Source organism: Dasypus novemcinctus, chromosome X (assembly GCF_030445035.2).
Source record: "Dasypus novemcinctus isolate mDasNov1 chromosome X, mDasNov1.1.hap2, whole genome shotgun sequence".
In the NCBI taxonomy this organism is placed as follows: Eukaryota; Metazoa; Chordata; class Mammalia; order Cingulata; family Dasypodidae; genus Dasypus; species Dasypus novemcinctus.
The window spans coordinates 118,507,545-118,525,435 of record NC_080704.1 but is presented as its reverse complement, the minus strand read 5'-3'; the positions used below and the strand labels follow the sequence as shown (position 1 = coordinate 118,525,435).

Below are 17,891 nucleotides of genomic sequence, written 5' to 3'. Positions count from 1 at the left end.
CACTATTGACGTGACAGCATTGGCTGCCAGTTGGCAGGGAGGATTCACCTAGATTAGGTGGTTACTTCCTATTCCTGTCTACACGCTGGGAAAAATGGAGAGTTTTACTTTCTTCCAAAGGTTTCTCAGAACATAGTGGTACAATTTGTTCAGAAGTAGGAAAATTCCTTTAAAAGCTATGTCTGATTACCCTCAGATGAACATTTCCATTAATATTTCATCTCAGTTTTAGCCCCTTTCCAGTGTAGTATTTTTTCAATGTATGTAGGTGGCAGCAAACCATATGGTAAAAGTATTTTCTGAAAACAGTCAATCTCTGTCTTACTATCAACTCTTTTCCTTATTTCCTTTTTATTGATTAGCAGCTCCTTTTTCCAGGCTCAAAAGCCTTTTTGTACTTTCTGGATCTGTTGCTGATTAAGCTGATGTCTTATGTCCTTTTGGGAACTCATGCATGTTTTATTAACAATTTTAAGAATGAAATTGCCCCGTCTTCCTTCTGTATATTGGATAAAGAAAAATTTTTGTTGTTAGTTTTAGATAATATGTATTGAGTGGGCCCATAGTTATTGCCCTGTACAAAGCAGTTATCACATACAAGATGTAATCTCTTGCTCTCAGTGATTTTTATTTGGCTCCAATCCACTTCAATATGCTTAATTTCCCAAATTCTCTGCCCCATTAAACATGGCTTTTAAGTATTTGGTTATTTTTAATTCTACACATATGTTCTTCTTTATAAAGGGCATTGGATGAACATTTTTAAATGGAAAATTAGAGTCCCGGATTTTTAAGGAACAGTTTTATCCTGCTTACTAAAAGTCTGAATTCCATTTTCTGTCCTAAACACAGTGGGGTTGTCAAGTAGTATTCCCTCCTATCTTTGACACAGATACTTACCCAGAATACCAATCCCGAAAGTGGATGTTGCACAGGGCAGATATGGAACAGGAAGAGTAGAGATGCTTCTGTATTTGTGCAACTTTTATGAGGGCTCATGAGGAAACATACAGCAGTGCCTAAAATTCATAGTTTGTTAAATCTAAGAGATAACATAGCAAGTTAGCAGTACTGTCAGACTGCTCACTGTTCCTTGAATATGCAGTATACTTTACATATCCTTGCCCTTGCTCATTATGGGCTGCCTTTTCTCTCCAGTCTTCCTGGCAAAATTCAGCTAATCTTCCAGCACCCTATCCCCTAAATTAATCATTCCCTCATCAGTGATCGTTCAGTAGTATAAGAAACTGTGTAATTTCCCCCCACTTTGTGCTTGAATGACCTGCAGCATATTTCATCATATAGTGTTTTAGTTTGTATTCTTTTTCTGTTTACCATTTGAAAGTTTGAGCTGATGATAAGTTATAGTAAGAATGATGCACATATATCTTTTAGTGGGATAAATAAGAGAATTGAAGGTAAAACACTTTTAAATTTAATTTAAACTCTAGTGCCTTTGATAGGAAATGATTTAACACACACTTTGAGGTTTTTCCCTCAGCCATTGAGGAAGAGAATGTACAATTTAGTTTGTTTTAATGAGAAGCCTTCAAGATATTTCAAAGACATATTATTATTTATGTTACAGTATGATTCACTTTTTTCTGACTGATGCTGCTAAAGAACCTGCCTTGCACAAAGATACTTTCTATAGGTGTTGTTATGGGAGAAAATTGGCATCTTACCATCTGTAAATATTGTTGTTGACATTAGCTCAACAAAATTAGAAAGTGAAAAATGAAGAGGTAAATTTCATCTTTAAATATAATGTGTGAATTTTAGAGTATTGGTATGAGTAATGAAAGAATTGGTGAGACATTAATCTCATCTAATTCTTGTCTTCCTGATCAACTATTAGTTAAGAGAAATTAGAGAAAAATTTCCAGCTGGAACATTAGAATCTTTCTCAAGTTATAAGATGTTTAGCACATGTGATGTAGAAAGCAGAAAACCTGACCTTCACCCTTTCCTTTATATTTCATTACCTTTAGCATCAGTCATCCAGCATTTGAATACTAACAATTATGTGGCCATCTTTTTCAATGCCATTATGAGGCATTTGATTCTTGGAAGAAGATAACTCTTAGTGTTACTCCTTGGTTCATATTCATTATTTATTTGGGAACCTGTCTGCCATTGTGGCTATCTGTCAGAACTCAGCATCACTTAAATGTTTCAGGCTTGGTGATGAAGTGCTTGAAAGGGATAGCTTTTCACCCAACTGCTGATGACTGACAAGGGTATTTTAAAAGAAAGACTGATCTCCACCTCACCATTGTATTATAAAGGATATAGAAGATACAGTATGGCCCTGTAAAATTTCAATTTTTTGGAAGTAGAAATGTTTTATATACTATAACAACAATACTGTGAGCACTCACAATAACATGAAGTATCCCCAACTGTAGTTTATTTTGGTTTTTGTTTTGTTTTTCTTTAGGAGGCACGAGGAACCTAACCCAGGACCTCCCATGTGGGAGGCAGATGCTCAATCACTTGAGCCATCTCTGCTCCCTGCTCATTTGTTTTTTTTGCTTATTGTCTGCTTATTGTTTTTACTTGATATCTGCTCATTGTCTGCTCGTTGTTTGTCTTCTTTAGAAGGCAAAGGGCAGCGAATCTGGGGCTTCCCATGTGGAAGGCGGTGCTCAAAAAAAACTCCTGTTTTTTTTTTTAACAAAATATCCTAAAATGTAAATTAGTTTATTTTATAAAATTACCATATAACATTGCTTCTGATTAGAAAAGAATTGTGTTTAGACTTAACCATTATTTGAGGATATCATGGTTTGCTGCAGAATCCAAACTTCAACTGCCTTAAGTTTCATTTAAAACTGTATTGCATTTATTTATTTATTTATTTACTTATTTATATTAGAAGGTACCAAGGGTTGAACCCAGTACTTTGTACATAGGAAGCAGGCACTCAACCACTAAGCTATACTTGGTCCCTATACTGCCTTCTTTTTTTTAATTTTAATTTTAATTTTTAAAGAAGCTTTAGGTTACATAAATGCTACATAAAATATATAAGGGATTCCCATATTCCTCACTCCATCCCCTTCCCACACTTTCCCATATTAACAACATCTTTCATTAGTGTGGTGCATTTGTTACAATTGATTAGAACACATATTTAAACATCACTACCAACCATGGACTACAGTTTACATTATAGTTTATACTCTGTCCCACACAAATTTTGTAAGTTATGACAAAATATACAATGGCCTGTATCCATCACTACAGGGTCATGCATGACAAATCCAATTCCCCCATATTATACCTATTCTTCCCTCTCCCATCCCTCAGAAACTCTTGTGGCCACTGCCTTTGCATCAATTATAAGAGTTCTTCCATTGCTAGGATAATAATAAGTCTATAGTAGAATAACAATAAGTCTACTTTAGTCCATTGTTCATTCCCCAATCTTGAGGATTTTGGGATGGTGATGCCCACTTTGCTTCTAATTGAGAAGGGACTTAGATCCCATGGGGCAGATGGATGGAGCTACCTTGTTTGCAGTTGTAGACACTCTTTATTCCTTGGGATGGGCAATTGGCCTTCATCATCTCCTTGTTAGTTGTCCTGGGTGAATTCCGATTAACTGATGAGTAGGTGTTACAACTCTGCTGAAATTCAGGACTCAACTAGCACATGGGTGGACCAAAGATTTAAGTCTCTGGGACATATATTTATATTATAGGTTCAAATAAAAGGGGCAGAAGAGCCATGTGTAGAAAACCTGCAAATGAATCTAACTCTGTTACACTGGGGAGCATACATTCCAATGTAAGGCCCACTGACAGGGTTCCGAATTCCTGAACTTTCTGCCCTGCTTATAGTTTCTGGATAATCTCTAGAGCCTTCAGGAGCCCCACTATATAAGGCACTGTTTACTGTGGCAGTCAATGAGATCCTGCTGAGATTTGCATAAGCATAACCTCTGAAATGACCTCCCAACTCACTTTGAGATCTCTTAGCCCTAAAAACGTATTTGCATTTACCATTCCCCCCTTTTGGTCCAGGTCTTTTTCCAGTGCATTGCTAGTTGGTGCTTAGTAACAATCCCTCAGTGCCAGGGAGGCTTATCTCCAGGAGTCATGTCCCATGTTTGGGGGGGAAAGTAATTTGTTTATATGCTGAGTTTGGCTTAGAGAAAGGCCACATTTGAGCAACAAGGAGCCTTTCATGAGGTAACTCTTACTGCCTTCTTAATATCATTTTATTATAATCTATACTTTTATCTTTGATGCTTGAGAAATTGTATTTCAAGGCAATCATTTTACCTAAATATTAAAATAAATTTTCTGGGTTCAAATGGTTACTTTTGTTAATATTTGCTGTTACCCTTCATCTCTCCAAACCCTGCTCATTGTTCCAGGCCAAGCTGAAGATCATCAATCTCTGTGAAATTTCCTTCTATCCCAGTAGCTTGATTTATGACAATTTGGACATGGTGTATAGTACTTATTTCCTTTTGCCTCACCTTAGATAGCTGTTACATGCCTGCTTCCTGTGCTGGCTCCTAAGAGCAATGACTATGTTCTGGGTATCTTTATATCTCCCTTAGCACCTTTCACAGTGCTTTGCTTTTTTATATTCAGCAAGTATTTGTTGAAATTGTTGATTTTTCTGTTGATTCTCTAAATTAGACTTATGAATCACCCAGTAACTTGAGGTTTAAATGAGGAATCAGGCACTAGACCATGATGGTTAAGAGTCTGTATTCAACATTACCCAAGTTTGAATACCTACTTCATATTATGTATTAATTGTGTGATGACCTCATCTGTAAAATGGGTATGATAGTATAATATCAGCCTCCTAGAGTTGTCAAGGAGGATTGAAATAAATAATTTGTTTAATACATTTATTATGGTGCCTAGCATATAGGCTATACTTAATAAAATGTAGCTGTAATTATTGGTAAATGCAATCTTATTAGACTGACACTGAGCCCCCTGAGGGCCTTTTAGTCTTATATATCAATCATATAACTTTGCCTATAATAAATGTTCAATAAATAATTGTTTGAATCGACTTAACCATGTTTTTATCTTCCATTACAGCCCACTGTTTGTAACATGGAAGATTGGTCGAGACAAAAGATTGCGTGGATGCATAGGTACTTTTTCTGCCATGAATTTGCATTCAGGACTCAGGGAGTACACACTTACCAGGTGAAGACCAACTTTTGTTACCTCTGCCTCTACATTAAAAAAGAAGTTTATAAAACTTGAACCTGATACTTTATCTCCTTTTCCTTTACTGAATTGTCAACATTCTTGACTCCTTTAATATTAATTTTTTTCCTTCTCTTTGGCAATTTACCAGTAAAATGCTATTCGTATATGTTATCATAATATAGAATATTGTATTACATGTATTATGCCATGGATGTTTTGAAGTGAACTTTTTCAAGTGACCACCTTATTTTATATAACTTGAAAATCAATGACCAAATGACCATGAGTTTAACAAAGTGCATTAACTTTCCATAATAACAGTCATTGTGTCTTTCCCTTATAGGCTTTTAAAAAATAATTCTTGTCTCTTTCATCTTATATAATTTGTTATACTTTTATGTACTTTTGAAATTGAAGGGAGAACCCAGGAAGAATGTGATGCCACAGCCTGGCAGCATAATCATTCATATTCACACTCCACCCAGAATGGTTTTTTTATGTATTACATTTTTAATTGTCTTTTAAAAAAATAGATAAATAGATCACACAAAACATTACGTTAAAAAACGTAAGAGGTTACATATACCCCCTTCCCCCATATCAACATCCCCTTTCATTAGAAAGGCACATTCATTGCATTTGGTGAATATACCCTGGAGCACTGCCACACCACATGGACCATAGTTTACATTGTAGTTCACACTCTTCCCCAGTCCATCCACTAGGTTATGGCAGGATAGACAGTGTCCTGCATCTGTCCCTGCAGTATCATTTAGGACAACTCCAAGTCCTGAAAATGCCCCATATCACACCTCTTTCTCCCTCTCCCTGCCCTCAGCAACTTCCATGTTCAATGTCTCCACATCAATGATACAATTTCTTCCATTGCTAGAGTCACAACAGTTCTATAGTAGAATACCAGCAAGTCCACTACAATCCATATTATATTCCTTTATCCTGTGAACCCTGGGATGGTGATGTCCACTCCACCTCTAAATCGAGAGGGGGCTTAGGTCCCACGTGGCTGATGGATATGATTCTCCTGCTTGCAGTTGTAGACATTCTCAGTTCCCTGGTGTGGTGTTTGACCATTCTCACCTCCCTGTTAGCTGACGTGTCCACCCAGAATTAATTGTATCTTACTTATTTTGTTTTATCTAACACAATGACAAAGTAATGAATGCCACATTAGAGTTGTTAAGACTCGGTTCTTAATTTCTGGACTTGCAGAAAAGCTATCTAGCAGTCCATCTGATTTTTTTGTTGTTGTTCAAGCTTAGATATCTAGTAAATTGTGTTCCAGAATTATTTCAAAAGAAGAAAATTCCTTAAATAATAAGCTATTAGTAAAGGAATTTCCTGTTTTTGTTCTTATTTTAGAGTGATTATCTGATGCAGTTTCTATAGTTGCAATATGCACAGTGTCTGTCCAGCAAGATACTCGTATTTGGGACAAGTTGTTTAACCTTAATAGTCTTTGTAGGTAAAGTAGTAATTACAGTATTTTGTTCTATATACTTAACAGGAATGTTAGGGGAATGAATTAGTAACCAATCACTACTTTGCTTCAGGATCAACATAGTGAAACATTCATTATTTTACTGTAGAATGGCATAAATACAGGTTCATAGCACCAGTTAATGCTGATAAGTGAATTTAGAATATTCATATCTGAAGTTGGGCAGTAGCTCAGAGCTGCAGGGTTTTCTTAGTTTACTGTGAAGCCTAGAAAGAAAAATAATGGCTTAAAGGGGCACATTCATTCTTTACTTTAACTGGTTTCAGGACCTGGGTGTTTGAACCTGATTAAAATAACAGATAGGCAGTAGATGGGTCAAAACCCATATTCTGGAAATAACTACAACTTATTAAAGCTAGCATAAGTGCTAGTTCATGCATGTTAGATTTTTTTTTCTTCCGACATGAAATATAGTGGGCTTATTTTTGGACTTTGGCAAATTTTGCCATTGACTACCTTTTTGGGGCAGGTGCATATGAAATTACTCTTTTAATAACTAATCAAAAGCAATTTATTGTACATCTCCCAAAACATGTTATTATGAAGAACAGTGGTTCCTTGTCTTTGCATGAAAAAGAGATTCTATGGCCAAATAAGTTTGGGAAACACTGGTTAAAAAAATTTAAACAGCTCTCCTCACTGCAGGACTTCTCATAACTTGTTATGATAAAATGTTGTGAATCTCTCCAAGACTGCAACTTATTTGATTGCTCTTTTAACTTCCCATCCCATTGTTCTCAGGAGCACAGCTCTGGAAACAAGAGTCTATTATAAAATTTCAATTTTACTTTATATTTGGGGAGATGGAGTTGATAGCAAAAAATCTTTGATCACATGAACTTGGAGGTTTGGAGATAAAAGTGAAGAATGAAGCAATACCAAAAAAAAAAAAGAAAAGAAAAGAAAAAAGCCAAACCCCCAAAACAGTAAAATTAAAGATTTTCCAGGTATAGGTGTATTAAAACAAACACGCAAGTTGGAATGTCTGGTTATTCACTGTTGTCTTCTGTGATCACTTAGTCTTTTGTTCAATTTTCAGAGTGTTACCCTTTCTTCTTTTAAAAAGCTAACCATTTTTATAGAAGGCAGTGATCTAGCTTTTTTGTGGCCCAGTAATCTCTAAAACCTAGATTAAAAAATTACCAACTCCTTTTTTGGGGGGGAGGGGAGGTCCATTTGTTTTTCTTCTTGTTTGTTTTTGTTTCTTCAGGAGGCACCGGAAACTGAACCTGGGACCTGCCGTGTGCGAGGCGGGAGCTCAACTACTTGAGCCACATCTGTTCCCCACCAACCACTTTTTAAATAAAATGCCTATTCTGGAATTAAGTTTTTATTCTGTAGCAAACTACCTTAAAATTAAGATAGTTGTCCTAGTGAAGTTGTATGTTCTTCTAATTGAAATTTTCATTTATTTTTAGATTGGAATAATACCTTAATAGGTGGAGGATTTCCTCCCAATCATAAAAATACATAACTTCTATGTAGATAGCATGAATCCTTGGTGAGAATTTCAATGTGGAATTATTAAGTAGATTTTTTTCCCTGTCCTTGGAAACTCTGGGTAAAAGCAGGAAAGATTATAGCAAATATAAAGCAGGACAGGAGAGCTCAGAATTATTGATAGAAGGTCATCCACAGAAGTAATGAGACACTAAAGTCAACAGATTACTGTATTTATTGGTTTCCAAGACTTCAAGCTAGAGGTATTTCTCGTCTCCATTGAGGAAGAATTTCTGATATTTACTGAGCTACTTACATTTATGGTTTTTACATGGTAGAAAGCAGAGACTGATGAATACCTAGATAACATACTTCTTTATGGAAGAGAATTAAGACTAATACTGAAGAACACAAACATTTCTGTCAAAAAGGGTTCCTTAAAATATCAACCAATTGCCCAGAGAAGTGCAGGTCTATTTCATTATGTAAATTGAAGTTGGTGGTAATTTTTCTAGAATATATAAATGATTTAATAAATATGTCCTTCTTTAGTAAAAAAGGAATTTGGTTTATCACCACATTTAAAAGATTTTCGTTTCTTCTCATTTACTTTGTTGTACTTGGACCTCTTGGTAGTGAAATAATTATACTGGTGAGGGCAGTGCCTGGAGCTTGATTCTGCACTATGCTGCTTTTGTTGTGCTGTTTAATTCTGAGAAATTAGCAACTGAGGTTTATTCCTTTCTAGGGAACAGGGTGGCCACATAAAAGGAGATGTATTTTGTTCTGGAGTTTATTTTGTTCTGTGTGTGTGTAAGTGAGTGTGAGTGTGTGGTGTGTATGAGTGAGAGAGGAAGGAGAGAGATTGTTTGAAGGTTAGAAGTATTCATTTTCTATTGGGTTTTTTAAAATATTGAAAATAGCAAAGAAACCTGTTTTATTACTTTCAAAGGTCCTAGCTATATTGGATACTTCTGGTTGACTAGATTCATTGTAAACCAAATTTGCTTTTATATTTTTGTCTTGTAATCTTGTATTTTTCTAAAGCAGTGTGAGTTTTAAAAGTTTGTAAGCAATATAATTATATCCTCCACCTCTACCCCTTGGACTGTTTTCTGATAGTTCATATTCTTGATCATTTCAGATCAGCTACACTTGGCTCATTGTGAATAGTTAGTTTAAACAAGTTCTCTCTCTGTCTCTCTGTCAGTATTATTTCTCATGGTAGTATCACCCAGATTGATTTTTCTTATGAAAAGAGAAGATGTACATGAGTCACTTCTGCCTGTACTCCATTGTCATAGAAGCTCATTTAGAGATGTTAAGGCCAGGCTATTTTTGGCAAGTGCTTGTGGCAAGACTTCTGGCTAAAGAAAGGTTTTTGGAGAAATAAATGAAATATATCAAGAACATGTGCAGAACTGATCCACTTAATTTGCAACCTATATTTTGTTGCCTTTTCACAAAAGGGCAGGATGGCCTGAGTCCCAAACCTTGTTCCTAATTTGATAGTTTCAGTGTATAAAATAACAATGAGAAATTAAATGTCATATTTTATAAGCATTTAATATAAGGTATAGCTTGGAACTTAAATTGTTATATGCTCTTTATTAAAAATTATCCATAGGGTAGCATGGTTAAATATAATCTGCAGCAATCTGGAATCATCATTTTAGCTGCTAGCTGAATGTATTCCATCATCTCGTGGTTGTGTTACAGTGCAGAGATGTAGCCAAAAAAATGGCCAGCAGGATGTGGAAAGAGGAACTAAAGATCAAGAACTATCCCCAATATTGTTAATGACTTTTTAAAAAAGATTTATTTTATTATTTATTTCGCCCCCCACTTGCCACTTGTGCTCGCTGTCTGCTCTCTGTTTCTATTCGCTGTGTGTTCTTCTGAGTCTGTTTGTCTTCTCTTTAGTAGGTACCAGGAACTGATCCCCGGACCTTCCAACATGGAGAGAGGCACTCAGTCGCTTGAGCCACCTCAGCTCCCTGGTTTGTTGTGTCTCTCATTGTCTTTCCTCTGTGTCTCTTTTTTTGTTGTGTCATCTTGTTGCACCAGCTCTCTGCATAGGCCAGCTCGCCTTCACCAGGAGGCCCCGGGAATTAAACCCAGACCTCCTATATGGTAGATGGGAGCCCAATCACTTGAACCACATCTGCTTCCCTCATGACTCCTGAATTATAGAGAATTGTCTGAATTTATATAGCACCTACTGTCCAAGAAATTAAGTGTAACAAGTATATCAGATTCTTTCAGCTCTTTAGAGTTTCTAGTTGAAATCCCCCTGGTGCTTGATTAAGAGCCATGGGCATAATGCCACTGGCAGAAAAGGCCGTATGTAAAAGGTAGAAGGTGTGAGAGAAGCTGAAATGGGTTTTTGCAGTGTCAGGGCTGTTGAGTTTGATAGGGATAGAGTAAACCACCAGAAGGTGACCCTATTCTTACATCTGTCTATAAACTTTACCCCTTTGTTCTAGGAATCTGCTCTTTTCTCTTTTAGTCATGCTTACTTAACCAGTTCATCCTGCAAAGCTGGTCTAAATTTTACCTTGTAATATAGTAGGAGAGATAAGAAATTATAGAAATAATTATAGTTGTAGGTAGAAAGTGATTTTTGCCCAAGGACCAGTGAAGGTGGTACTAGATAAACAGATACTCTACATTTGTATCAAAAGCAGAAATGTATTTAAAACCATTTATGAAATTATATTATTTGGTCCATCCCTAGTTCACATTTAGTAGCAAAATTCTTTACACCACTTTTTTGTTTTTTATCCTATTTGGGCAAAAATGTCAAAATTATTGAGATATAAATAAATCATCATTATCAAAGTGACCACATATAAGGTGTTGGATATTTTGAGTTAAGTAAATTAGTATTTTGAAGGGGAAACTAAACTTTCTGTAGGAAAAAAGTAAAAGCTTAGAAATAGAATATATTTACATACACACATGGACATACAATCACACTAGCTAAAACAGAAGGCAGAACCAAGTTGGTTAATAATTCTGGTGCCTGACAAATGAAGAAAATTAAAATGTAATAGTTTAGATTCCCTTTATTGACTATCCTATTAAAATGAATTCCTATTTTGTTTAGTATGTAAGCTATATCCCTCCTTTTCTGAGAATCATTGCCTGCAATATTCTTCAATTTTTCAGATGATGGACCGAAGCTGTAAAGATAAATTAGAGCCCAAATATCTTTTGAAATTATTATGTTAGGTATGGGCTAAAGTTATATACATTTAAAAATATTTTTTGTCCAAACATATACGAAATAAATATTGGGTCTGGTTATAAGTGCCTAAAATATTTACATTATTAGAACTTGAATGAAAAATAGGACTGATATATATCTTAGTGTTCTGGAAGACTACGAAGATTGCACCAATATATTGATATGTTCAAGACTACTATTCTTGTCCAGGATATCATGCAAATAATCTACTTGTATCGTTTCTTGGGGACAATGTTATTAGTGATTTAAGCACTTTAAAATAACTGAATGTTGAGGTTTTTGTGCAGTTTAATATTAAAAGTTAAGTACTGTTTTATAAGCATGAAAAAATACCTTTTAAAGGATTTCCTTAGAAGGCAAAAGAACAAAGCCTTCCTCTGTGACCTTTGCCCTTTCCTCTTCAAACTTCAACCTGCCTCAAATGTGGATATTCAAATGTGCCCTTAGAAAAACGTTCTTTTCATTATTGAGAACAAATTGCTGTTCTTTGAAGACTATGAATATTTACTGTATTTATCTTTCATTATAAATATAACTTTTTCTTAGAAACAACTTCCAGAATGTTTATATTCTCTCACTTTTTAAATAAAGAGCAAATATTCAATTTAAAAATCTTGCCCTAAAGAGAATATTATCGAAGCTGCTTCTTGCTACCAAAGAAGAAAAAAACCCATATTATATAACAAGAAGAATAGACATGAACAAAAAATAAATTTTTAGAAAGTTCATTGACATATGAATTTTATAGGTGCTGGGAATTTTTAAAGATGGAAAGCAGTATTTAATACATTACATTGAGAACAGAGTTCTTAATTATTAATATTAAATGTGCAGTGTGCTTTTCAGTATCTTTAACTTTTAAAAGTGAATAAATTAATAGATTTGTAAAGTACAGATTTGCACTTGGTTTCATAGGAAACTCCTTTTGATTAACTTGATTTTATTTCAGCCCACAAAATTAGTTATACTGTACATACACATATTTAAACTATAGGTTTTGCCATTCAAATTAGATTAGTATGTGATTGTCCCAATTTTTAACTCTCATTTACTTTCTACTTTGAAATGCTAACTTTTATGTCCTTCCTAGCAGAGAAAGAAAAGTTTAGAAAAGGCTATAACATAAATTCTTCAGAAGTTTTAATTAAAGGGATTACCCAAAACTCAACTTCCTGTTACTATACCTAGCTACTTTCATGAGTGCTTTATATATTCCACAGAGCTGATTTAAAAGGTTCCAACTGTTGCCCTTCACTGAGGATGGGAGGAAAGAGAATTTCTTTTAAGTTCTTCAGGCTGCTTTTCACTGAAGCCATTCTTCTAAGATGACCTTTTGTTGCTCCCTAGCTAAGGGGGATTGACTTGCTTACCTAGATCTGGAGAAGTACTCTAAGTCTTTGAAATGAGTAAGTGGAGCTCCGTTGTGTATGAGAAGCAGTAAACAACTGTACACTGCTGGTTAGACTTATACTGTTAGTGAGGTCATGGGTTCAAACCCCCTTTGGGTTAGCTTTTTTAAGCTAAAACCCTAGGTATTTGATAACAAGGGGGCTCAGATAAGAGCAATTGCACGGATCAGAACTCAGCCCAAAGTTTCAGCATCATCTCAGCATGTAAAACATGCTCCCTTTTGAGCACTCAAAACTTAGGTATAGCATGATTAGTTAATAATAATTGCTTTGATTCTAAAAGAAAATATGGAAATATTCAAAAATGCTAAATTGTTTTCAAATGCCCCCTGAAAAGAGCCAATGTAACCATAGAACAAGCTCTTTGGAGTGGAACTTGGGAACATAGGATGGGTTTCAACAGGCCTAAAAATGCTGTGGACAAAAGGGGAGATTTCTGATTTGATACCTATCCTCGGAGCAACCTGGAGAAATGATTTAATTCCCCTTTCCTGAGTTTCTACCTCTAATAAAGAGTAGAGGTTAGGAAGGGGAGTCATCTCAGATAATCCTGGGTTTCAGCTGAAGCACCTCTTAAGTACTACAGTTTTAGAAGGTTGACTATGTTAAATTCACAGGTTTGTAAGTACATGTTATAAAATTTAACTGCTCCTTTTAAACATACATTTTTTAAAAGGCTGCATTTTCTTTTCTTTTTCTTTTTTTTGGGGGGGCTGCATTTTAAAGTTGTCATCTATTGTGTATTGAAATGCTCCTCTGCCTCGTGTTTCACCTCACTAAGGTGTGTGTGTCTATTGTGTAAGAATATGTGCCATCCCTTGCTGTTGTATCTTCCTCTTCATAGGTTTTATTACTCATTAGACAAAATGGGCAAACACTCACACCACTGGCATGACTACATTTTTGCCTGCCCCTGCCTGTCCCCATTTCCTTCCCACTTCCTTGCTTTGCTTTCTTGGCCGTAGCCACTCTGTCCACCTTGTTTTCATTTGAACACACCAACCATGGTCTCTCCTCAGGGCCTTTGCACTTGCCATTCTCTCTGCATGGAACAGTTGTCTCCCTTACTTCCTTCAGGTGTCTACTCAAATGATTCCTTAGCATTGTTACCCTATATTAAATAGCAAAGCCCACATTTCACATCTGACACTTATTACCACCTGCCATTTTGTTAAATTGACTTGTATATGTGTCGGTCTCCCCTAACTAGAATGTAAGTTGCATGAGGCCAGGGACAGCACTAGTATTTCTCAAGGCCTAGCACAGGGCCTGGTATATAGTAGGCACTCAGGAAATAGCAATTGAATGAATAAAAGTCTTGTTTTTGCCAATATTTAGTAATATTTAATTATAAAATATGAACCCTCATCTTACTACTTTACCTAGATTTGAAATTTTCTTGTCTCTTTTTGCACATGATTTCTCATTGTAGTTTTCATTGAGTGCACATAGATTTTTTTGTGTGTATTTGAGTATTTTTACATTACATTTCTTTTGAAAAATCATTTTATCATGGACATTTTCCAATATTCACAAACTAGAATATTCTAATAATGTCATTTCTATAATAGTGCTGTTTACTTTATAAACTTTTAAAAAATGTTTTGATATTTGCTTTTTAAGCACAGAGTCAGTGTGATGTTATAAAAAGAGCATGGGCAGGGAGTGTGTATAGCTCAGTAGTTGAGCACCTGCTTCGCATATGCAGGGTCCAGGTTTCAATCCCCAGTACCTCCTTTAAAAAATAAAATGGACTTTTGAGTCAGCCATAGCTAGTCTTTTTCTGTATCATCTAGTTCTTAGCTTTGTGACCTTTAGATATACTTGACCTCTCCTGAGTCTTAGTTTCCTTATCTGTAAAATGGTTATAATGCCAACTTATCTGGCACATAGGAAGTATTTAGTAAATGTTTATATTTCTACTGCAGGAAGAAATTAAGTAGTGAGAATAGCTGAGAGAAATTAGATTTAATATATTTTTCTAACAATTTCATTTCTTTTTCTCTTGGACATATGTGGATTAGCAGAGGTTTTCATAATATGAAAAGAAGTGAGCATCATCAGAAAATAAATCAGTGACCCTGTAATCAACCAGTCAGTCACATTTCTATTTATGTAATCCTTTAAAAAAATACATACATACATATATATGTGTATGTATGTATGTATGTATATATACTGGCCTTCAACATTTCCTGTTCTACCTCCCAAATCTCTTGAATCCATCTCCTCCTTTCCAGCATCACTGCCACAACCTTACTTAGGTTGTCATTCTGGCTCACAAGTACTGGTTTCCTGCTTCCCCTTGAAACTAGTCATCAGAGTTAGCTTTGTGACACAAATGTTTGCCACTTTCTTGCTTAGCAGAGCTCTGGTCAGCCCATACTTCTTTAAGAAGCATGGCATGGCATATGAGACCCTTTAAAATATGACCCTAACCTGACTCCAGCCCTGCACAATTACTCATGACTCCCCAAATATACCTGTTCCTGTCTCTGGCTTTGAATTTGTTCTCTCTGCCAACCATGCCCCTCTCCTACTCTACCCAGTCAACTCCTATTCATCCTTCAAGAATCAGCTGCCGGTTATTTCCTCTGTGAAGTTTCCTTGATGCTCCCTGGCAAAACTGGTCAGTTTGTATTCCCACAGCACTTTGTTTGGACCTCTATTTATAACACTTAACACACCATATTATAATTATTAACCTGACATGTTTGTCTCTTCCTTTTGAAATTTTCCTCAGCAGTAGTTTACCAAGCCACATCAAAGCAAATGAGATGTTGCTATGTAGTAACTTTACTTGATCCTGATAACCATTTCTACTCTCCTCTCTTTCTGTCTATTCCTATTAGCCTATTTTTGCCACCTTTTCTTGCTACCAGTGTGCTTGAGCCAATAGAAGTTGCTAATGCTGTTTAGTAGTGAGAGTTGTGGTTTAAGGCCTACTATAGTTTGATTGAGCCAGGGTACAGGGATCCTTAAACTGAATGCTTTTGAAACCAGATTAACATAAGGTTGGTCTCTTGTTATAAATACTATAAGTGATTAAAGAAGCACAATAATAGGAATTGATGCTTGCCATGGAGCTGTAGAGCTGGAAGGGAATCTTATAAGTCATCTAGTCAAACCCCTATCAGGTATTTTAATCTCTCTTAAAATATTTCAAGAAATGGGCTTCTAGCTTCTATCTGAATATCTGCATTGACTTGGAACTTGTGCTACCAGTTAAGTAGCCCATTTCGTTTTCACATGCCTCTAAACTGATTGCCACAACTCCAGTTACCATATAGCTTTAGTTGAAGTGCCAGAAGCCAAAGATTGCTCATATTTAGCACTTTATTCTTTATAGAAAGCAACATTAATCAGTAGTCATTAAACGTACCCTCTGAGTAATGTCTGAAACTTTAGAAGTTTAGGAGTGGTAAGGTACACAGGTTTATAACCAACTCCCATCCAGCCCTCCATAATAATTTTAACCGACCTCTTACTATTGAAACCTTTGAAGCTGCTACCACCACAGCTTTTCTCACTGCCAAGATTTCTGGAATTGGCTGGATAGAACTGATACTAGATATTTTAGTCCTCCCAACAACTTGTTGTACAACATTGGAACTAGAGTTAAAATACAGGTTTTCTGACACTGCCTGGGACTATCAGTACAGTTTTCACAATAAAACATGTCCATAAAAGTATGTGAACTTGATTCTTTTAGTATTTTTTAAGCATCTAGTTCCAAGTAACTCAGTAATAAAATAATCATTTTGTAATGTAAATGCCTACACCCAAGTTATCTGCCCTGTTTCAAGTTGTTTACTTATTTCTGTAAAATGAGGAATACCCTTGGAGCTAGTCATTTCCTTTTTTTTTAAACAAATAAGTTTTATTGATATATATTTCATCCAAAGTGTACAATCAGTGGTATTTGGTATAATCATATAGTTGTGCAGTCATCACTTCAGTCATTATTAAAGCATTTTCATTATTTCAATAATAATAATAAACAAGAATCAACCAAACAAGAAAATTCTTCACCTCTCAGTCTCTCTCTGTTTTCTTCAACTAGCCCTACAGAAGTAACAACATCAATATTAAAGAAATCCAAATTAAACCTTATGTATATTTTGTTGTCCTTATCTTCAATTTCCCTTTTCTTCGAACATGCCACCAACATAATACTGGTCATTTTTCATAATCATAGCAAAAATGACTATTTCTTTGTGTGTGCTAGACCTATCCTAAGTATTTCGTATAAATTACCTCATTTAATCTTTCCAACAACCCTGTGAAGTTGAAAATATTGCATTCATGTTACAGTTGGGGAAAATCAGGACTTATAAAGGTTAAGAAACTTGCTGAATAACAGCTAATATATGATAGCACCTGACCTTTAATCTGATTCTGCCTAACTCCAAAAGTTGTGTTCCCAACCATTTGCTATATTGCTCCCCTCCAGTAACAGCCACGCCTTCTCCCGTAAATGCTTCTTATAGCCATTTGATTTATAACTCAACTGGTATCTCCTAATTTCAGTTCACAGAAAAAAAAAATCTGTAAATAATCTTTCTATTTGGGGGGGATTCAGTTTCTTAACTGAGCTTTCCAAAATTTCCCTTTCAGCCCCAGTCTGTTAATTTAATTTTCACTCGATTTCTCTTGTATTCTCTTTTCTTTTAGACTTCTGTAGAATTGTTCCCCTCATTGTGTCTTTTTTCTTCATAGATCTCCTCTCATTTTAATTTACTGTTCTTAACACTCACAGCCCCAGCAGAATGTATCATCTTCTCAGGGATACACATTCCCCAAACTTTGATTTCTTTCTGCACAACATCTACATTTAACATCAACAAATTCACCCATCATGCTTCTAGCCAGTATAACCCTCTGAAATCCATTAAGAATTTTGGGGGAGGGGTTGTTGAGGAAGGATTCACCATAAAAGAACAGTAGATAAAAGCACTGACTTTGCCCTTCTCTTCTTTACAACTGTCAAAAGGGTGACATCATTTTTGGAATAAAACGTTAGTCTCTTCCTTACAAATTATAATTAAGGAAACAAATTCCAAATTTCTAGGCAATTTAGACCC

At 35.5% G+C, this 17,891-nt stretch overlaps 1 protein-coding gene across 1 annotated transcript in view; it reads left to right on the top strand.

Annotated features, from left to right (window-relative positions):
* Window positions 1-17,891, top strand: part of AMMECR1 (AMMECR nuclear protein 1) — a 110,113-nt gene that overhangs the window by 46,304 nt on the left and 45,918 nt on the right. The window contains exon 2 of the mRNA XM_004471829.5: window positions 5,073-5,183. Within this exon, the coding sequence (XP_004471886.2) occupies window positions 5,073-5,183 (111 nt within the window). The remainder of the gene's footprint in view (window positions 1-5,072; window positions 5,184-17,891) is intronic.